The following is a 21,847-nucleotide window of genomic DNA, read 5'->3' as shown; positions in this document are numbered from 1 at the left end:
GTCTCCGCACGAGTGAAGTGTCCCCCAAAACCGTCAAGCCCCAAGCCCAAGCCCTCGAGCCCGCATAAACCAAATCCCCCAAAACCGCCAAAACCCGATCCTTCGGTTTCATCGTGCCCTCGTGACTCACTTAAACTAAGCGTATGTTCCAGTGTGCTAGATGGGAAGTTTAACTTCTCTACGGGAGCACAAAAGACACCTTGCTGCTCTTTTTTTGAAGGACTAGCTGCTTTTGACGCGGCAGTCTGCCTCTGCACTGCCCTTAAAGCAAACGTTATGGGCATTAATATCAACATTCCAGTCTCATTTACCTTTCTTTTCAATTTTTGCTCAAAGAAAGCCCCAAGCGATTTCCTATGTCTGCCTGACAATTAAGGATTTCGTATCTTTTAATTTGCTTAATTCGTCCTTGCTTGCACTGTCTTTCGGCTGCTTTTTTCATTCAAGTGAGTGTCATTCTTGCGTGCAGCATGGATCGTTAAGTGTGTGCTCGCCATCCCTTCCCTTCTTTACATGTTTATTTACGTAATAAACTGTAAGGAAATCAAAGGTTGATGAACTATTGAGTGTTCTTTTATTTTTATTTTTTTGTAACTTGAGAAATTAATCAAATAAAATCTTTCGAATCTCAATTCATGTTTCGTTTAATTTGCTAGAGATTCAGGTGTTCAATAATGTAACGCAGTTTTAGTTTGTTCTACTTCTATCGACAACATAGTTTATTTTGACCTTCCCTCGGGCATAAGAAATGGATCAAGTCTTAGGAATTGAAAGACCAATTTTTGTAAGCAGTCTTATATTCTTACGCTTGCAAATGTGCAAAGAAATTATCTTCTGGATTTAAACTCGTGTCCTTCCACTTCTCCAAACTCGCCCTTTTTATATTACTTTTTTTTATATAAATTTAATTGAAGCTGTTCAATCCCATTAACAAGTACCCGTTAATGACTAGTTCGGATTTATTAACATTGATTCAAAGGTTTGATAATTTTAGATGTTCAAGCTATTTGAGTACTTCAATACATGCGTTATGGTTATGATCAGGAGTCAGGACGTTTAGGGTTACAATGACGTTAAGCCCGATTTCTCAAAATATTTTTTTAAACAAAAAAAATTGTGATCAAGAAGAGTTTTTGAGAAAAAAATATGATTGATAACATCATTTATTTTATTTCCACACATATATTTAATAAAAGAAAAGTATTTCTCTGGTCACCGGAGATAAAGTTATCTCCAGTGAGTTCAAAACGACGTCGTTTTGGGTTATAAGATTAAAAAATTATAATGATAAAGAGTAATATAACCCTGCAATATATTATAATTATAAAAACACCTTGAATTCCGTCTCAAAATCGTTTTGCGCTCACTGGAGATAACTTATCTTCATTGACCGGAGAAATCTTTTACCCATTTAATAAATAAGAGGGACATTTATATTTACAACCTCTTTTCAATTACAACCTCTTACAAAAAAAATCTTAGTTGTTGATTTTAAAAAGATTCTAATTCTTGGTCATTCCTCATTCGTTATTTGGTAATCCAATGTGGTTAGGTTTCAACACTGGAAAGAAAAAAAAAATGAATAAATGGTGAATTATCAGACAATTGGGATATTTTATAATGATGTTAACTGTCTAGCAAAGTTGGGTGTGTGTTGTCTTTTACAAGTTCCTCATTTTCTTTTATCTCCACAAGTCATGTGTACGTCAAATTAAACCCCGTAGTGTGTCTGTGAGAACAAATCATGTGCATCAAGAATAATTATATATTCTTTTTATAAATTCTTATTGATTTGTCTATTATTCTAAAAAGAAAATGTTATCAGCATGCCCAAAGAATTGACACAGATCCTCTTCAATCGCAAACTAAATCATGCAGAAAAGCAAAAAATATATGATTGTTTTTTCCTTCTTGTAGACAGTTTGGCTGTAGTTTTTGTTTCTAAAAATTTTATAGAGGCTAGTATTCATAATTGAACATGTTAACAAACAATTTTGTTATCTTTATACCACTTTTTTCTTGATCCCAGAATTCTTTTGGTCTTTTATAAAAACAAAGAAGAGATTGGAAGAAACAAAATCTAGAAATCATGGTTGAAGAATGCCCTTTCATCAGTTTGATATATATAGTTGTAATTTGAGGTTTTCTTCACATTTAGTCAAACATTGTGTTGTGAATCTTATGTGTGAAAGAATAGTAATCCGGGCTTTCTTTGCAAGTTGTCACTAGTTTAAGCGCGTTCTGCTTGGTTGTGAGAAAATTGTCCATTTGTTTCCCGGAATTCAGTGTGATAGTTTCACGGGATTACTTCTGACTACATATGAAGAAAATGATAATTTTGTCCTCTGCACACTATGGTCCGTGAGCATGTTCTATGATATATGCATGCCATTCCACTTGTTGGTACATATCACCTCATTAGCCAAATGTAAACAAAAGAGGAATAATATTCCTTCGCTTATAAAATGCCAAGAATGTCCCTCTGTTCTGTACGTGAGAACAAACAACAATTCTACACCCTTCTTCCCAAATGTAATAATAATACCCTCTCATTCTGCTTAGCTTTCATTACCTTCATTCGCTTCTTCTTCTTCTTCTTTTTTATTCACAAAAATGGGAACCAAATCAGCAGGAAGGAAAATGTTAGAAAGGGAAGCAAGGATTGAACCAAAGCATAAAGCAACTGAGCTGAAAGTTCCAGTAATATACTACCTTTCTGGAAATGGGCAACTTGAGCATCCACATCTCATGGAGGTTCTAATCTCTTCTCCACATGGAATGCTATGTCTGAAAGGTAAATGCATCCACAGTAAAGGAAGATAGAGATATTCAATTTGATTTATACTTAGATATAATTTAACCCTATTTTTTTTAATTTTTTTTTACAATTTTTACCCTATTTTTTCTGATCAGATGTGATAAATAGATTGAGTTTTCTCCGAGGACAAGGAATGGCCAACATGTATTCTTGGTCTACAAAAAGGTATATTCAATTATGGGCTCTTAAAAATCTTAAGACCTGGAATCCCGTTAGGTTCATATGTCTTATTTAATTCACAAGTTTAAACTGTATTTTATTTGCAACCAATAATATTTATAAAACAACACTGATGTGATCCTTCATAATCATCATTCTAGGAGCTACAAAAATGGGTATGTGTGGCAAGATTTGTCAGAGAACGATTTCATTTACCCAAGTAGTGGCCACGAGTATGTCCTCAAAGGAACTCAACTCATAGAAACTTGTTTGAGCTTTCGATCCCATGAAACAATATCAACACCAAGCTCCAAAAGTTCCACTGAAACAAACAATTCTAGCACGGAGTGTGATTACAAGCTTTGCATGGCACAGACATGCAGGGAATTTTCTAGGAAAGCTGCAAATGCTTCGACTCAGACTGAGGAGAAGAGTAGGCAGAGGATGATGCAAAGGGATCAAAATGAAGAGAGTGAAGGAAATGATGCAAGGGAGTTAGGTGAGAATGGGGATTCTTTGCCATTTTCTATTTCTAGTTTTGGAGTGTTGGAAGGGTCTTTGGAGGGTTATGGATCTGCAGATATCAGAAACCAAAGGGTAGAGAATGAACGTCCAAGTGGGAGGATGAAGGCTTCAGAAGTTCTGATGCAGTTGATAAGGTGTGGAACGTCTTAAAGGCTCAGATATTGTGACTTGTAAGTCACTGAAGTTGGTTTCATTTTGGGATGGAACAATATATTGAGTTACTTGTTGCTACTACTGCATCTATCCCTTGTGTTCTTTATTCAAATTGAAATGAAATGAAATTGAATTATTATTCAGTCAAGAATCAATTAAAGTCAAAAGCTTAAGCTGTTAAGTGAAGGCATATTAATGACTTTTATACTTCTCTAACACGCCCTTCGAACAAGAGCAACTCGTCATGAAAGGTGGATAATGCACGTACCCGCTTATTTGTGCTAAGAAATTTCACGAAAGAAAGTAGAGGACGCCGATGATCGAACCCTTAACACCAATATGTAAAGAACCAATTCAACCCAAAAGCTTAGGCTGTGAAGTGAAGGCCCATCAATGACTTTTATACTTCTCTAACATATTCCATGTATATTTGTTGGCATCCAAAATTGTTTAGGCTTCGCCAAGCCACACAGGTTCAAGAATTGTGTTTTTGTGACCGTAGTGGCTAGGAGGAGATGAGACGACCAACTCGGTAGGCTAATTTGCAACATCTAAAAGCCTTTTGAGGATAAATTTTCTCTCCCTGTGACTCTCAACATCATTGTCTGCTAGTTTTGAATTTCTATTATTGACTCTAGGACTTAAAAAAATAAAATGAAGATTTTGAATGAAATTTCAAAGTAGACAATATGGAGTATTCAAAACTTCATTTTATCTTTTGAAATCACAAAGTTTATAATAAGAGTTTTAAAAATAGGTATTGATGACATCGTAAGTTATTAAGCAAGAAAAAAATGCACCTAAGAGACTCATTCATAATTGTTTATAGCTGCTAGTATGCTTGTTTATCGCTTCTTCTTCTTCTTTTTTCTTCACAGAAGGAAGTATAATTTTTCGAAATAAAGAGAAGAACATAATGTAATTTGAACATATCTTTAGAAAGGAGAATATAATTTAACCCTTTATAAAACCAAAAACAATATTTCAATATTTTTTAGGTATGAGTATTGCCCGTTGTGAATTCCAGGGTTTCTTGATAGTTCTCTCACTTGGTAAGTTTCATACCAATGTTCAATCTAATTAAATCCGTAGTGTCCATCATTTACACCATACCCCCTTTTTTTCATTGAGATTTGGATCTTATGATGATGCCTTTTGATTTATATAATGAGAATTAAGCTGAAATTGTTGAATTCATTATATACCAATTCTTATATTGAAAAATATTTCCTTGTAGTTAATTATTTTTCTTTCGTTCATATCTAATATCTATATTTGAACCAAAGAGCGGCATAGTTGGTAGATGGTTAGGTCGTTTAAATATATTGACAATTCCTCAGTCATGTGTATGGAAAATATTTTGTTTATAGAGACAAAATCCACTTCGATGATCTCTATGTCTCGAAAGATTTAGTCTTCGAATATCGGTCGAAAGATACCTTAAAAAAACTCAAAAAAATAATAATCTATATCTGGTCGAATTATTTCTATATTCTCAGTTCAATTTATTTGTATTTATGGTTTGAAAAAAAAAACCTTTTACCCTTATTTAAGTTTAAGAAAAAATCATAACGATGTGAAACCAAAAATGGTCCAACAATAAAGACATTTTTTTTAAGAGTATTCACATCTGGTAGTTAAATGTGATACTTATTCTAAGAGTTTTTTTTTTCATGCTTATAATTCTTAAGATCGTGGCGGATTAAAGGGGCTATCGTCCCCCGTATTTTAAATTTAAATTTCAACTTTAATATATAATCTCACCTCAGTAATAATTTTATAAAGACAATTGGTCAATGGGTTTGTTTTTTCTGATGTTACTTTAGATAACTTTATCTAATGTTCATCAAAACGACGTCGTTTTCGGACATAAATCATGGTATTTTTGTAATTTTAATTTATTTCAGGGTTACAGTAGTCTTTATCACTCCATTTTTTTAATTTTTCAACTCCAAAACGACGTTGTTTTGATGAACATTAGATAAAGTTATCTAAAGTAACATCGAAAACTTTTTTCCCTTGGTTAATAGTGCAAACGATAAGGTGAATTCTCGAAAAGTTAAAAGCTGAGTGCTTATATCAATGTTCTTAAACCCGGCCCGATTATTGACCCGGTCGAGGTACTAAGTCACTGGTTCAACTAGTAGATCACTGGTTCAATCGCATGACCCAATAAGTATATGTAAATCTACAATTTATATTAAAAAAACTATAAATAACTTAAATACTTGTAAGAAAATATACCAAATTCAAATATTTTAATATGAAATTAATAAATTACATATCATTGTCTAACAAAAGATCAATCAAACATATAATATTTGTGATATTAATGTTTCAGGTTCAGTAAACGACATCTCTACCTATAAATCAAATCAAAATTTCCTACATATTGCATAATCAATATAATATTAATGTTGTAGGTACATAATCTATGTAAGTTAATAAGCTACCAATCACTCAAATATTTCAAAAGAAAACAAATCATTTGAGTTTGAGAGTAAAAAAAAGAAGATATTAATTTATGAAAATTAATTAATTTTTTTATAGACCGGGCCGGGTCACTGTTTGAACTGACCGGGTTACCGGTTTTTACGAAAACCGGCCGGGTCACACCGGTTCTATAACATGGCCGGTCCAATATGAAAACTGGACCGGTTATATGATCAGTTCACCAATTTCCGGATCGGTTCGATTTTTTAAGATTGGTTTATATGACTATACATCAATTTAATTTATAAATAAAAAAATCTTTATAATCTCACACTTCCACTGCGACATCCCACGCCTCCACTGGCTTTTACTGATGCAAACATCGTGTTCTTGTTTAATTGGTGTAACATGTTCACGGTATTTTTAACTAATCATTTCTTTTGATCTAATAATTCTTTATTGAATTTGATGTTTGTTATTTTAAATGACATAAGTTATATTATTTTAGAAAAGAGATAGACACAAAAATAAAAATCATGAGAGAGAAAATGAGTGATTTTTTTTAATTTAAATTTTAAATAAAAAATTCATTTTGTGTCTATCTCTCTTAAAATGACATAACTTTATGTCATTTAAAATGGCAAACACTTTTTCCTTGTTTATTTGGCGTGGTTTATGGTCGAATTTGAAAAATTAAATGCACAATTGAAATTCTTTTGATTTTATGTTATGATCGAATTCTGATTTTCGAAGCTATAAAATGTCCAGGATGAAGATTGGTCTTTCCTACTATTTATCTTCTACATTTATTTATTTCATGATAATGAAATGGTTGTCACTTGGAATTTATTATTTTTTGACCTGGACATAGATTTTCACTTTTTGACTTGGTGATGTTTTTATTAAAAAAACAAAAATCTTAGAACTCTGAATATAATATTTATTATTTTTTTATGTTAATTATGAGCTATTTCTATCTTTTATTAGCCTTAAAGGGAGGATATTTCAATTTATACAGATTTATGAGTTTTCTTTTTCCGTTTTGGGACATAAATGTTTAAATTAATTTTTTATTGATGCATGTTTTCAGAGAAAATATATTCTATTTTTTTACGTTTATATACTTTATGTTGAATTACATATATTAAAAAAAATTGTTATAAAGTTTAGACAAATTCAATTACAAAAGAAATCAACATTATAAAATATTATAAAGTAAGAATTAAGTGAATTAATTTTTATTTTTAATAAATTTCTTTATTTCTTTCTACTTTTTTATACTACAATAAATTGTGAGTATATGTATTTAAATATAATTTTATGTTAAATTTTAATTTTTTGTTTTTTGTTTTAATTATAAATTATTATTTTAATTATTAGAGTAAAGTGTCTTTTGTATCCTCAACAAATATCACACGACCTAATTTCGTTCCTTAAGAAAAAAATCGAATCGTGATTTCTATGAAATTTAAAATAGACCCAAGAATTAACATGGATCTTCTTTAGATTTTGACTAAGTGAATTTATTTTAAATTTTGGAAAGACCATAAGTCAATTTTTCTTTTTAAAGGACTAAAATGAGTCCCGTGATTTTTGTTGAGATAAAAAATATACTTTACACCTATTATTATTATTATTATTATTATGATCATCACACACATATATATATAATTTCTCGCCGTGCACCAAAGTTTTGTCAATTCTCCAAATCAAACCCAAAACAACTCCTTTCAATTGAACAACCACGAGTTGATTGGCAAAAAATGATACTTGAAATGAAAGTGAATATTATTTATGAGATATGAATAATAATGAACATAGTAAAAGTATAATCTAACTAACATTTTTCTTAGCAAAAATTGTATATCATTTTAAATGATATAAAGTTGTGTCGAGAGAAAGAGATAAATAAAAGAGAAGAGAGTGGACACAAAAATATAAAGGTGTGGATCCCATCTCTTATGAGAGTGAAATGACATAAATTGTATTATTGAAAAGGACAAACATTTTTTTCCTATTTGTTAATGTAAATTCAGTTTTTTTTTTTTTTTTTTTCTTAAAAAAAAAAAAGGCCTTAAAAATGATGAAAAGACCATAAACGACGAAGTCTTCAATTGTTCAAGGGTGCAGTAGAAGACTGGTCTCGTTGGACTTGGCCTCAGCATTTTTATTCCTCATCTTTCTTTTCTTACATTCTTTGATTCCCTTCACCACTATATATATATTATAGCGTGCGTTACTCACGTATTGTTTTCCATTTTTTTTTGTATATGCTTTTCTATTTCCTTCATCTTTTCATATTTCCTTTTGTGGGTGTTGTTGGCTTCGAAGTATATTGTGTTGTGAATGGGTTCCATCAGAGGGATCAAGAAGAGGAAGAAGGCTGACAACAAGTATTGCCAAGATGCCACCAAAATCCCATTGCACTCCCAACTCAAGCCACCCTTCGATTGGTGGCATCACTTCTCCCGAAGAATTTCAGGTACCACTACAATATCCTCTGCGGTAGTTCTTGTGCGGTTCATTCTTTTTCTTGCACCATATTGATATTGCTTTTAATGTTACTTCTTTTGAATGGATTCTTGATATTGTGACAAACAAGTATTGTATTCCAAGAGGGGTAGTTAGTTCGTCTGTTATTTTTCATCTAGCGAAATTTGGGCAAAGAAGCTATACGCTTTCTGGTAATTGGATGATAATGATTCCAGATTTGTTCCTCCATGCTTAGAAACTTGCTCACTTTCCGTCCCTAAAGAATTTGGTTTTGTTGATATTGATTCTGTTAATATCTTTGGCTTTACTTGAATTTTCACATTCATGTTGTTCTTTTTGAGCATACATCTTGCTGAGTTACTTAATAAAGAATGTAACCTCTTACCTTTAACCTAAATATGTTTCTGTTGCATATGGTATTTATTTCTTACTCATGAACTATCTTAAGAGTTTTGGTTATGATTTTGTTCAATTACTCGTATTTTGGTTCACATATCTCTATTTGACTATTTGTTATTTTGTAGCTTAACCTTCCAAATTGTGAAAACTCCTGTTGTGATGTTACCAGTCACACTATTAAAGCTTCTCTTTGCCCAATTTCTTTAGAACATTGGTGTGATTCCAGTTATAGCATCGACATTATATTCTTTATCTTTACTTGTTGCAATTATTCACTGTACATAACAATTTGGGCATCTTCTGCGTTATTTTCACATGAATTGTGGCAGCTTCTTTCTGTTGTTATGCATAGATGTCAATACTCGTTTTTTGACTTTCATCTTCATTGTTTCAATCTCATCACTAATGATCTATCCTCCCATAATCCAGCTTTTTGTCTCTTCCCAATTTCTGCTTTGAAGTGTCAAATAATTTGCAATCTCATCTTCATACTGACAGATTTCCAATTACACGAGCAGTGAGATTACTTAAGTGAAGTTTCCTGATTCTTAGTTAATTACAAGCTTGTGGTTTCTAACTAATAAAACTACTTATTTAATAGGTTTTTTCTGCGTGGCTTATTGAATTGTTGAGAAGTATATAGATTCAGGAGAAATTCTTAGGCTAAATGTGACAATGTGCTTATGATATTCTGCTAAAGCCCTTGAAGAAAATCAATATCCCTGTTCCTAAAAAGATAAATGGGAATTTTTTTTTTGCAATTATACTGTCAAATACAAAAGAATTCATTCTTATGAGTTGAAAACTTTGTAATCTAGCTGACAGCTGAAGAGGTTTTGAAAGAAAAAAAAAAAATCAGAAATGCAGAGGTACAAACCCTTTTCCAATTTTTTCAGTTAAAGCCCTTCATTCAATTTATTACTATGCTGATTTTCTTATTCAAACTGCGTATAAGGATTTCCTCCACCCCACACTCGCTAGTCGGGTTTAACAGGAAGTGGGCTGATTTTCTTATTCAAAATTCTGTCTCAGACGAGTTAGGTGTTCATATTATGTCATATTTATGCGTTTGTGACTTTGAGTAGATTGCATTGTGGAAGAGAAGGATTTTACTAACATATCTTTTAGAGAAATTGACTTTTAGATAAACCATCTGGTTACAAGGAATTTGCACATTTACTTCTAATTTGATTATACCTATGTCTGAACATAAAGAAGATCAAATCTGTCGTTGCTTCTTGTGGCTTGGGGACTACATTTTATTTATTTTACTTAAGAAGAAGCTGCACAATGAGCTGAACTTATACAACACTATTTTTTTGTTGTGAAACCCATTGCCCATCTGATTTCTCTTGCTTTAATTTTGCTAATTTTAGGACCTTTATCACAATGTAAAGATGTAGAGAAATTTGAGTCTGTTTTCAAGATTTCAAGAAAGACATTCAACTATATATGTTCTCTTGTGGAAGAAGACATACTGGCCAGATCACCAAATTTCGTTGATTTAAAAGGTAAGCGTTTGTCTTTGAATGACCAAGTAGCTGTTGCTCTTAGAAGGCTTAGCTCTGGTGAGTCACTGTCAACCATTGGCGACTCATTTCGGATGAACCAGTCAACTGTTTCCCAAGTAACATGGCGGTTTGTGGAAGCAATGGAAGAGAAAGGGCTCCGCCATCTTAGTTGGCCTTCGACTGAAACGACCATGGAAGTGATTAAATCCAAGTTTGAGAATATACAGGGCCTTTCTAATTGTTGTGGTGCAATTGATAGCACACACATACTGATGACTTTGCCCGCTACAGACTCTCTAAACAATGTATGGCTTGATCATGAGAAGAATTGCAGCATGGTCTTGCAAGCCATTGTGGATCCGGATTTGAGATTCCGTGACATAGTTACTGGATGGCCAGGAAGTGTGAGTGATGACCATGTGCTTCGAAGCTCAGCTTTTTTCAAACTTGTTGAAGAAGGGAAGAGGTTGAATGGGGGTAAGAAAATACACCCGGATGGAACAGTCTTAAGGGATTATGTAGTTGGGGATACAGGGTTTCCCCTTTTGCCATGGCTTCTTACCCCTTATGAAGGTGAAGGCCTCTCAAATGTTCAGGTTGAGTTTAATAAGAGGCTTGCTGCAACCCAAATGGTGGCCAAGAGAGCATTGGCTAGGCTGAAGTGGATGTGGAAGATAATTGAAGGTGTGATGTGGAAGCCTGATAAGCACAAGTTACCAAGAATTATTCTCGTTTGCTGCATACTACATAATGTAGTTATCGATATGGAAGATCAAGTGCAGATTGATATGCCCTTGTGCCACCAGCATGATTCAGGATATCAAGACCAAACTTGTGAATTTGCCGACACTACAGCCTACACTTTGAGAGAGAAGCTTTCTCTTTACTTGTCAAGCGAACTGCCTCCACTATGAAAGATCATTCAATATGACTGTTACAATTTAAAAATGGACTTTTACTCCCATCTTCATGTTTGTTGTCAACTAACTTTGACAAAACAAATTTTAGTTGCCTCTGGTTCAATGTCAAGATGCAGGACACAAATTCTGCTTCTGGTTGCGTAATTTGTTTGCTTGCTAGTTAACTATGTCTTTGATTATTTTATTTTTCTTTATCTCTCTCTCTCTTTTTTTCTTTTTTTTTTTAAAGTATTGATCTCTCTCTCTTTTTATTCTTTCGTCTTAGCGGGTTAAATATTAATTTGGGGAGGAACAAATTAAGAGTGCGTGAAATTCACAGTACCTAAATTTTATTTTATTTTTAGTACGGAGAATAGGAATTTTTAGGAATTTTTTTTGATAAAATTGTTTGTTTTAAGAAAATAAACCGGAAACTTAGAAAATTAAACTAATAAAAATAAAATAATTTTTTTTTTTTGCTTAATTTCTTGCTGTATTAATTATTAAATACATATATATTATTAGGATTAAATATACATTATTTATTAAACATATATTCTTTGAATTCAAATAAATTGTTATGAATTTTGTTTTTCCTGAAACTCTTTCTAAGCACAAGAATAAAAAAATATTCTCTCTAAAAATAATAATATCATGCACACCTTAGTCATTCTTTGATGGGAATTTAGGTAAATTGACAAGAACTTTGATAACATAATTTTCGCTTCCAACTTCCGGATTAAATAAAAAACTAAAAATGATATAGAAGATCCATAGAACAGTACACAATGTATACAACACGGGAATAAGTGAAAAACATCTATTCTTTTAAAGGATATAAGTTTATATCATTTTAGATCTTAATTATTGATTTTCGTTCATCAACGGTTATAATTTATTGGATCAAAATTATTAATTAATTAATAATGAATTTAGCCCATTAAGTTTGACCCAATAGATTATAACCGTTGATGGACGAAAATCAACGATTAAGATATAAAATGATATAAGTTTATATTCCTTAAAATGATAGATATTTTTCCCATACAACATATGTATAAACTAAAATAAATAAATAAAGGGTTAAAAAATAACGGAATACAAAACATAACATCAAACATTTGTCACCACGATTTCAACCTAGGACTATTAATCAAATAAATTTATCTTAGGTAGAATCTTAGAGGAATATCTGGGATATTTTTATTTCTTATTTTTGGAGGGTATGAAAATACCTAAGAGCAAGCCTTAAGGTTGCCTACAATCAATCCTTATTTTTACACTCACAATTCAGAAAAACCTTGGGTACCTGAATTTGCAGATAAAACAGAGTACAATCAACTTACCAAAAAATAAAAAAAAAAAAACAGAGTACAATCAGCTCTCATAAGTGGGAAGGTTTCTTTGGTACTACTGTTATACTAAATATCTTTTTTAGAAAAAGTAAGGTGTAAAAATTTGAAGAAAAATATATAAAAAGACTTGGATTCAAATGGAACCAAAAATTTGAGGGAATAAAGTTTTTGGGCCTTAAGAGCGAAAGTATGTTATTGGGCTTGGTGGCGTACCCATAAGAAAACACCAAGGAAGGCCTGTTGCGTCATGTTGCAGTTTGTCGTGTGGCCGTGCTCTTCTCCTCTGCTGTGTGAAAATGGAATTGAAAAATGTGGTGAAGGACAAGAAATTCTGGGTGGCGTCTTTTCTAATCGCGTGGGCTGCTGCTCTCCAGGTATTCTCCTCTCCTCTCCTCTCCTCAATCAAATCAATCCTCTATCCTATCACGAACATTACTTTTTTCTTTTTATATTTTCAGGGTCACATGATGTGGTTACAGCGCCAGGATTCCTTCAAACAAAAGTTCGGTAACCTTGATCACTCCGACGATAACGATCCTCATAACTCACTCTCATAGACCCCCACAACAACTTTCTTCCTTCTACATACTGTGTATGTTTGTTTTTTCCTTTTTCTAATCTGTCCTAACTAAGGATACGTTTGGCGAATTTGGCTCTGATTAGAAAATTTGGTTGAAATGCCCCCCCAGACTTGCATAATTTGATAACATGTTTTATTATTTTCGGTTACAACTTGCACCACCCAAATTCCTAAAATACTATTATTTCACAACTCTTAAGTTTTTCAACTTCGAAACTGCTGGATGGGCCGCTTTAAAAAATTAACGGAACCTAACACAACTTGGATGCATAATTCACCCATCCTTAGTGTAAGGAATTTGTAATTTTTAAATGTGGGGCATTCCTATCACCCTCACTCATATGGAAGGGATGAAGCTCCTCTAAAGTAAGCAAATATTATAGTGCATCCAGATCTTAAACTCTCTTTAGATTTAAGGATATATGTGAATTTTTTAGCTGTAAATTAGGATGCAATTATGCCCTTAGATGATGTACATTATATTTCTAACAATAGATACATCCTTTCTTGCTCACTTTGATGACAAACTACTCACTTTAGAGAAGCTTTGTTTCGTATGAAAGAGAGACACTCTGTTGGAAAATATGCTCACAGACTAGCGCTGAGGATAGATGCTTTACAATCGTCGATCTTTTTGTACATTATTGTATTGTAACATGCTATCTACACCGGTAGTTAACAGCTCAGTAGGAGAGTTTTCCTGCTGTCGTGATTTTGAAATTTTAGGTTCCATACTGACTTGGAATTTTCCCATAGAGGATATGCCAACTTGTATTACAAAATGTTCCCTAAGGATAAGGATCATAAGGAAGAAGACAACATGGATCACTTCTTCCTTTTGTTTAGCAAATTGGATTTCCCCTGTTTCCTTGCCAAGAATTCACATCCACGCTTAGCAAACTATAAATTATTTAAAAGGTTTTTTTGCTGTTAAAAAGGTGTAAGATCTGTTATCGGGAGTGAAAGAAGTGGGATTCTATTAGGTCAAGCAATCTAAAAATTCTTGTATAGATTTATCTAATAATAAACTGTCACAAAAAGTAAAGAGTATTTAAACTTGGCAGAAAACATATTTTATACAGGGTGGGTGTGTTGGGACGAGCTCGTAGGTTGGCACTCGAAGGTTAGTCTGTAGTCACCAGGTCGGCTAACACAACAAAAATGAAAAAATGCAAAAGTGAGAGAGACAGGGAGACATATTCAAATTTTTAACGTGAAAAACCTTCTTCAGTAAAAACCACGAGACACTAGCTTAGAAAATCTTTCACTATGTAGAAAAGAAAGATTACAAAGAGTCAAGCTTCCCTAGTTACACTAGAGGTGCAATCAAACTTCACCAAAGATGGTGGTAATCTCAAACATCTCTAAAGAGGTCACACTCAAACTTCTCTCTCAAATTCCAAGCTCTAAGCTTCAAAATCTCTTACAAATGTCTTCAAGTGTTTATATAAGGTGAGAGGAGTTGTGTCCACCTTCTTTCATAATCTTCTTCAATGATTAATGGGAAATATTTATTGAGGTTGTTGCGCAATCATTGAGCCCGGTACCCATTAAATATGGTGCATGTTTGCATTAAAGGAAGCAACCACCCCAATGTTGGCTTTAGTAGTTTGAATTCCAATGTTGAAAATTTAATCCTTGGAAAAGTACTCTTGGGAAGACATTTGCAATATATGTATTTCCAAACAAAAAAAAGTTATCGTCAATTTTAAAATTTGTATTTTTTGATTTAATTTATGAGTTTAATTTTTCTGTCACACTCATATAAAAAGTGAGTATGGCAGAAAAGCTTTTTTTCCAGCAAAAATAGAAATATTTTTTCTTAATTTATATAGTTTGTATTTATTATTGTATATAGATATAATAATGTACATAATATTTAATAGAGAAATATTTGTCTCATAATTTCATTACATATAGCTATCTTATGTTATACACTCATTGAATTTTGTGCCAACTTTTTTTTTCTTTTTTAAATTGTAGACTCCATTTATTTGTCTCACCAACACAAGAGATTGCAAAACTTGTAAGAATAGTAACTCCCTATTTAATAACTAATAACATTCCAATGATTGATAGCAAACCTTGTAAGATTGCAAAAGTAGTAGTACAGGGAAAACTCAGATTTTATCCCAAAATGAAGAACTTGATGCTATTTGAATTTGGGTCTCTGTATGAAGAAACAGATTGTTACTACCAGTGGTACCAGACTGCGACTCGTAGTCTACGAGTTAGAAGGAATTGGACCTTGTTTGGGCTTTCACGCCGTCACACTCACACCGACCACTGCGGCCAAACAGAGTTCATGTTACTTGGGTTGGGTTGGGTTGTCTGTTCTCAGCCACCCCCACCTTCACCTAGTCATTCAATAGTCTTTGATTGTTCATCAATTTTGTGCCTCTCCTTTCTATGTCGATGCCAACCTACCAACTTATTATTGCTATGCGCTAGCTTCTAAAAAAGGTGGAGTTTGACCCTTTCATTAAGATTTTGTGTGCATAAGCGAGAAGTTGATTGTGGAATTTTTTAAATTAGCTGATGAGTGCAAAATATGATGCAAGGAATGTTTAGCTTTTATTAAACCTGAAGCCGTGAAAAACGTTTGTTATTTTAACCAAAAAAATATATAGATATTTTTGTTCACTCAAACGACGAATACTGGACAATAGAAAACAATTTTATGACTTGCGCTATTTTTTTTGTCAAAAGATCGGTTTTTTTTTTAATACTGCAGAGTACCAAATTCGGTATACTTTTTTTCAAATTAGAAAAATTCTCTACCGTTTGAATCCATGTTTTTTTATGTATTTTATTTTAGAGGGTGTTTGGTAAAAGAAATAATTTTTTTTTTACCAAAAAAAAAAATTTGGGAATATGATGGGAAATTTTTTTTCCCGAGTAAGTTACGAAAAAATGTTTGATAAATCTAAAATTTTTCGGAGAATGTTTGGTCAATTTTACTGATACTATGAAAAAATAAAAATACAATTTATCATATGATATTTTTATTTAAGAATATAACGTGTAAAATGAAATGATAAGAAAAAAAAATTTCAAAGATTATTTTCAATTTCCTCTTCCAAACGTTAGAAACAATTTTGCTTTATCCCACTTTTTCAAAATTTCTAGTAAAATTCCCATACCAAACAGCCGCCCCTGATTGATTATTAATTTGAAAAATGATGTAGGTAAAACGGTTGCACCTTTCCAAAAGATCAGCTCACGTTGGAAATATGATATGCGAGTCTGAGTCAGCAAGACAGCCATTGGTAGCTGAACGGTTCCAAGTTACTAATCAAGTGGGTTTCAATTTGCTCATATACGTTAATACGTTAGTGTACACGCAACAACATATTATTTCCCCCTTAATTGCTAATTCTCTTGTATTCAATGTTTCACATAATAAATTTAAGTCATTAAATATAATTAAAAATAACGATAAAAAATTGAGTGTAATTTATATGGATGTATATCTTTTTGAGATAGGATATTCTGACACCCAAGTTATGTTACATCCATGTGACACCCAATCAATCTCACCGTTAGATCGTTTATGTTGATCCAACGGTTATATTTATTTCCATCTTTGTATGGTCATGATTTCCCAAATTTAAAGTGAAAACATTAAATATGGGAAATCATAACCATACAAAGGTAGAAATAAATATAAAATATAAAATTTGGAAAATCATGACCATACAAAGATGGAAATAAATATAACCGTTGGATCAACATAAGCGATCTAACGGTGAGATTGACTGGGTGTCACATGAGTGTAACATAACTTGGGTGTCACAATATCCTATCCCTATTTTTTTTATCTTCAATTTATTTTTGGTTCTTAAATAATATATAATGGTATACAAGGATAAAACAAATTTGAACACAAAACAACCCTCAATGGAGCAAGTGTTGTCAACTGGTACTTCAATCATACATCGACATATATAATTTGCATATAATTATATAAATAGTTACTAAACCGGTTGACATGAATGTTCGAAGACTACTTTTGAGATTCCTTATGTTTATTATAATATGGTTCATTCGGTTGACAGAAATATAGCATTCTCTTGTAATCGTAAAAAAAAAAAATGGTATATAATATCATGCCAAGATATTTAGGGCATGTTTGGAGCACCTGATAAAGAAGATAGGATAGGATAACTTATCATATCCTACTTTTATCTCTTGTTTGATGGGTCAATATGATATGATTAGTTTATCTTATTGTCTCATTTTATCCTATCTAATACATAATTTCTTATCCTATAGGGAGAGCTGAGTTAGGATTCAACATGATAAGATACCAATATTGGATACCCAATATATCCCTATGCTACCCAATATATCCTCACGCTACCCAATATATTTGTATTTATTGCATTATATTTTGTTTTTTCTTTCTTTTTTCTCCTTCTACATAATCTTATCATATTGCTAATCAGGTGCTCATCAAACACAGAACATGATATGAGCTTATCAACCCCATATCATATTCTACCATTATCTTATCATGTCCACCAAACGAGCTCTTAGCCTCCTCAGGTGTTTGGAGAATAGAGGCGTCAATTCAGATCGATACAATCCGCATAAATTTGATATGAACATGATAACATTCTAACACAAACATAATATAAATTTGAAATCAGATTAAAATTTTAGATACAAACACGATATGCTTATTTTGTGAGTTGATACGACACGAATAATTTATCAACCTCAAACTATCTTACTTAATATGTGGGTCGACATGATATGTAAAGATTACATTTTGGTCAATTTCGGGTTTGCAAATTACGTGACATGACACGAATTTTTTTAGATCAATTTTTATCAATACAAATTTGTAAATGGATCGATCCGAATACAAAATTTTCATGACATATTCATGTGGGTGGGTGGCTGGTATTTAAAATTGCGACCCTAGAAGAATGTACAAATTTTGAAGAGAAGCAAGTTCAGTTTAAAGTGTCTGCTTGCCAAATAAAATTATCATTAAGGTCTAATGGGAAAATTTTGAAGGATGAGGACAAAACATTTATAATTCCACTGAAATAATAAGAATGCTCAAAATGTAAGAAAAGAGGACACAAGATGCCTCAATATATATATGACGTTTCCTTATCGTCGTATGGAATATGGATAAGCCTCAACTAGCTAGCTACAGGTAAACGTAGAAGCATCAATTTACAAGTCGCATTTTGACTTACAAAGCTGGTCATATTCAATTTGGAGACTCATACCAAAGCATAAAATCTGAAGTGGTTTGTGTGAAACATGGATGGGTAGGAGGTTAACTTGTGTTATAGCTTTGACCAAGAACCAAAAGGCAGCTTTTAGACCGAACTGCTCAGATCCCATCTGGATCAACGCACTATGTATCTAGCAACAACCAAGCTTGTACCCATTGGTCATACTTTACTCTTTCTAGAATCGTTTACCTTTTTCAGTGACGTGCAAATAAAATATATTAACTCCCTGTCACCGCCAAGCTAACTGTGAGATCAATGTCATGCCAAATACCAGATCTCTAGAACAAAACGAAAGGGGAATTTTCATCTTAAAAGGTTGTAAATTTCAGTGAAAGATCATGTTCTAATCAACGGCAAATCAAATAATTATTCACATAATTATTTTAAGAGAATAACTAGTAGAGAAATATAATATAAATTTATATGAGTTCGTGTTTTCTAAAATTATTTTAGATAACTTTGTCTAATATTTATTTAAATTATGTTATTTTGGGGCGAAAATCATGTTATGTTTGTAATTTTAATTTATTTAAGAGTTATAATAGTATTTATCATTCTAATTTTTTAATCTCAAAATAATATTGTTTTGATGGACTTTAAATTAAATTATCTAAAGTAATATTAGATACTTCTTTTTTTTTGGACTCTAATAAAGGTAATTTTATTTATGAAAATATATTTCTCATATTACATGAGATAATTTTATAACTTATGCATACACAAAAAATGGATAGGATCCAATTTTTGTATTTCTCTCTCCTCTCCTCTCCTTATTTTAGTTCCACATATATTCATGTGTTATATGAAACAAAATTGCCTCTTGCTATGAGAAACATAATCACCTTTAATTTATTATGAAATCTCTCTTAGTTACAGACAAAAATTATCGTGTTGATCCAAAGTCTCTAAAGTGACCTGACTAACAAAATGTAGGAAATTGCTACTGAATAGCTTTGACAGTAACTGCAGAAGGTGACCAAACGATGGTGACGATAATGACAATGACTGTGAACTAAAGTCTATTGTAATTAGTTATGCTGTACATAAGCACATAGTTCATTATCTTATTAACCAAGGAAATTTTGCCAGACTACATATATGTGAGACTTTGCAATCCATTGCACATAATCTGTCGTTATTTTACAGGTTTGGAATTAAAAAACTCATTTTCTAGATATATAACTTCGTGTGACTACCTGATGTAACTTGCTGTATTATTCAAATTGTCACCATCTCTTGTGGGGTACTTTATCAACTGAAATTCCAACTCTTTGGACAACCTTGTGTACCTTCTTAATTTGTAACTTGTAGTAGGATCAAAATTTCTCATCATCACTTGCGGGGTAATATTCCAAAGATATAAGGAACAAAAACAAAAATAAAAATTAAAAGAAAACCAAAGAAACCAAGAAACAGTTTAGAAAATACATATGCACTTGAACTCCATTGGTTATCGTGTTTATAAAGTTCAAAACTACATTGGATAGCTAGGTCTTTTTACTCATATATATATAAAATCATCACTTTGTCTATTCCTTTTTTAATGTTAGATTAATTTCATTCACATAGAACTCACACCTTATGAAGGTGTTCCGTGCTTAAATTTACTCAACTTACTCTAGCCACCAACAATATATAATCGTTAAAATTCTTGAACATAAATTTTGAAATAAGAGTGAGAATGAAACAACTTTATTATAATGAAAGGACTTCTAGATGGCTGCTGCGAAGATTAGATATATATTAAAGTGTTATTGGATCCGAATGCACGGCACTGGTATAGAAAATAATTCCCATCTAGACTGTATGACCACGGAAAATGGAAAATCAATCCAACGTGTTGCTATATTTTATACATAGAAAACTTGTGATTCTGATACAAGGGCCTCTTCTGTATTAAGTGACAGAATCACTAAGTTAAAAAAGAAGTGAATTAGTTATTAGCTGATTACATTGAAGCCGAAGGTCGATAGCATATATAACTAATAAGACAAGTGGTCAGATACAAACCTTTATTTTTTTGGAGTTAATCCAACCCTTATTATTATTTTTAGACGAATTGACTCCCCTTTGAGCTAATTATGGGAATAATCTGAAATACGGAACGAGTCAGGAATGAAGATATTTAAATTTACTAATCTAAAATTGAAAAAAGGATTAATCACATGGAATATCCTTGATTAGCTACCTTTTAATAAGTTCATGAATCTTGAAGTGAACATATGTTTCCTGTTAAAACCATATATTTTAGTTGGAAGGTACGTAAACGGTTTGATTTATAAATTAGCAGACAATATTTTTTTTTTATTAAAACTATATAAGAATAACAAGAATTTCTTATATCCAAGAACTGAACAATTAATTTACATACATATACGGTAAAGTAAAATACAAACGGGAGCAAAATGTACTCATCTACCTATCTGGTTTGCACTATAACCACCTTCCAAAAGTTATAATCATCGATCTCTCACAAGTTCAATTGAAACAATCCACCAATGGAGTTGTTGCTTGACCAATCTTCAAAAACTCCACATCATTCTCTAAGGGTGTCAAATTCAAATCCAGAAACAAAACTCTTTTGCTGTTATCCTTCTTCCTGTTCCTGTTTGCCGAATTATCAACACTGCTACCAGTACTAGTGCTACTCATATTCATAGAAATAGTACTCTGCATGTTTCCATTTGAAGCTGCTGCTCTGTGTCTCCTCATGTGTCCACCCAAAGCTTGCCCTATAGCAAACTCCAACCCACATATTGAGCACTCGTGAGTTTTAGGCTTTGGAGGTGAACCATTAAGCACTTGGCTATTATCACCCTCTCCCATCAACCTTGGCTTCTTGTGGCTCGCACGGTGGCCACCAAGTGCTTGAAACGATGGGAATTGCCTGTTACATGTCTTGCACTCAAAGACACGGTTGTTGGAAGAGTTCAAGTAGCTAGTCTCAAATTCACCTCCACGAGAAAGTAACATCAAGTAGTTGGCCATGGTTATGCTATCAACTTCTCTTTCTCTTTTCATGACTTATCAAAAACAATTGAAGTATTGATGTTCTGGTTTAGAAAGTAATGAAAAGCTGTGGAATAGAACTCTATGAGACTTTGAAGGGTGTGATATTTATAAAGGGTGGCTTTTGTTTGTTTGTTAGGTTGAGAGTTATTTGTGACACTACTTGTAATAAATATATATATTTGACGTTTCTGAATGAGAATGTGTGAACATATTGTCACACACTAAACTTGTGAATTATGACTTTGGTTTCCTCTG

The 21,847-nt window shown here is 32.3% G+C and overlaps 4 protein-coding genes across 4 annotated transcripts; 3 read left to right on the top strand and 1 right to left on the bottom strand.

Moving 5' to 3' along the window:
- The first annotated feature begins 2,613 nt into the window (after positions 1-2,613).
- LOC133314740 (protein SOSEKI 5-like) lies at positions 2,614-3,652 on the top strand. The gene is made up of 3 exons (XM_061516263.1): positions 2,614-2,794; positions 2,914-2,983; positions 3,139-3,652. Exons 1-3 carry the CDS (start codon positions 2,614-2,616, stop codon positions 3,650-3,652), a joined length of 765 nt encoding a protein of 254 aa, XP_061372247.1.
- Positions 3,653-8,281: 4,629 nt separating this feature from the next.
- LOC133314756 (protein ALP1-like) lies at positions 8,282-11,522 on the top strand. Its single transcript, XM_061516282.1, has 2 exons — positions 8,282-8,570; positions 10,357-11,522. The coding sequence occupies exons 1-2, from the start codon at positions 8,435-8,437 to the stop codon at positions 11,403-11,405; spliced, it is 1,185 nt and encodes a 394-aa protein (XP_061372266.1). The 5' UTR covers positions 8,282-8,434; the 3' UTR covers positions 11,406-11,522.
- Positions 11,523-13,005: 1,483 nt separating this feature from the next.
- On the top strand, positions 13,006-13,942 carry LOC133314766 (uncharacterized). Its single transcript, XM_061516294.1, has 2 exons — positions 13,006-13,119; positions 13,204-13,942. Exons 1-2 carry the CDS (start codon positions 13,042-13,044, stop codon positions 13,300-13,302), a joined length of 177 nt encoding a protein of 58 aa, XP_061372278.1. The 5' UTR covers positions 13,006-13,041; the 3' UTR covers positions 13,303-13,942.
- A 7,059-nt stretch (positions 13,943-21,001) lies between these two features.
- On the bottom strand, positions 21,002-21,601 carry LOC133314759 (zinc finger protein ZAT11-like). Its single transcript, XM_061516285.1, has one exon. It carries the CDS (start codon positions 21,599-21,601, stop codon positions 21,059-21,061), a length of 543 nt encoding a protein of 180 aa, XP_061372269.1. The 3' UTR covers positions 21,002-21,058.
- Between the last annotated feature and the right edge of the window lie 246 nt (positions 21,602-21,847).

Source organism: Gastrolobium bilobum, unplaced genomic scaffold (genome assembly GCF_033153095.1).
Source record: "Gastrolobium bilobum isolate Gb01-03AN ecotype WA unplaced genomic scaffold, APGP_CSIRO_Gbil_v1 utg14977, whole genome shotgun sequence".
NCBI classification, from domain to species: Eukaryota; Viridiplantae; Streptophyta; class Magnoliopsida; order Fabales; family Fabaceae; genus Gastrolobium; species Gastrolobium bilobum.
Note: the sequence above shows the minus strand (reverse complement) of the source record. Positions and strands in the feature narration are given on the sequence as shown.

Excerpts from the sequence above, each read along its gene's own strand:
- LOC133314759 (XM_061516285.1), bottom strand. The coding sequence starts at position 21,601 with ATGAAAAGAGAAAGAGAAGTTGATAGCATAACCATGGCCAACTACTTG.
- LOC133314766 (XM_061516294.1), top strand. The coding sequence starts at position 13,042 with ATGGAATTGAAAAATGTGGTGAAGGACAAGAAATTCTGGGTGGCGTCT. Across the intron at positions 13,120-13,203 it reads CGTGGGCTGCTGCTCTCCAG|GGTCACATGATGTGGTTACA; the intron begins GTATTCTCCTCT and ends TTATATTTTCAG.
- LOC133314756 (XM_061516282.1), top strand. The coding sequence starts at position 8,435 with ATGGGTTCCATCAGAGGGATCAAGAAGAGGAAGAAGGCTGACAACAAG. Across the intron at positions 8,571-10,356 it reads CTTCTCCCGAAGAATTTCAG|GACCTTTATCACAATGTAAA; the intron begins GTACCACTACAA and ends TGCTAATTTTAG.
- LOC133314740 (XM_061516263.1), top strand. The coding sequence starts at position 2,614 with ATGGGAACCAAATCAGCAGGAAGGAAAATGTTAGAAAGGGAAGCAAGG. Across the intron at positions 2,795-2,913 it reads TGGAATGCTATGTCTGAAAG|ATGTGATAAATAGATTGAGT; the intron begins GTAAATGCATCC and ends TTTTCTGATCAG. Across the intron at positions 2,984-3,138 it reads TATTCTTGGTCTACAAAAAG|GAGCTACAAAAATGGGTATG; the intron begins GTATATTCAATT and ends TCATCATTCTAG.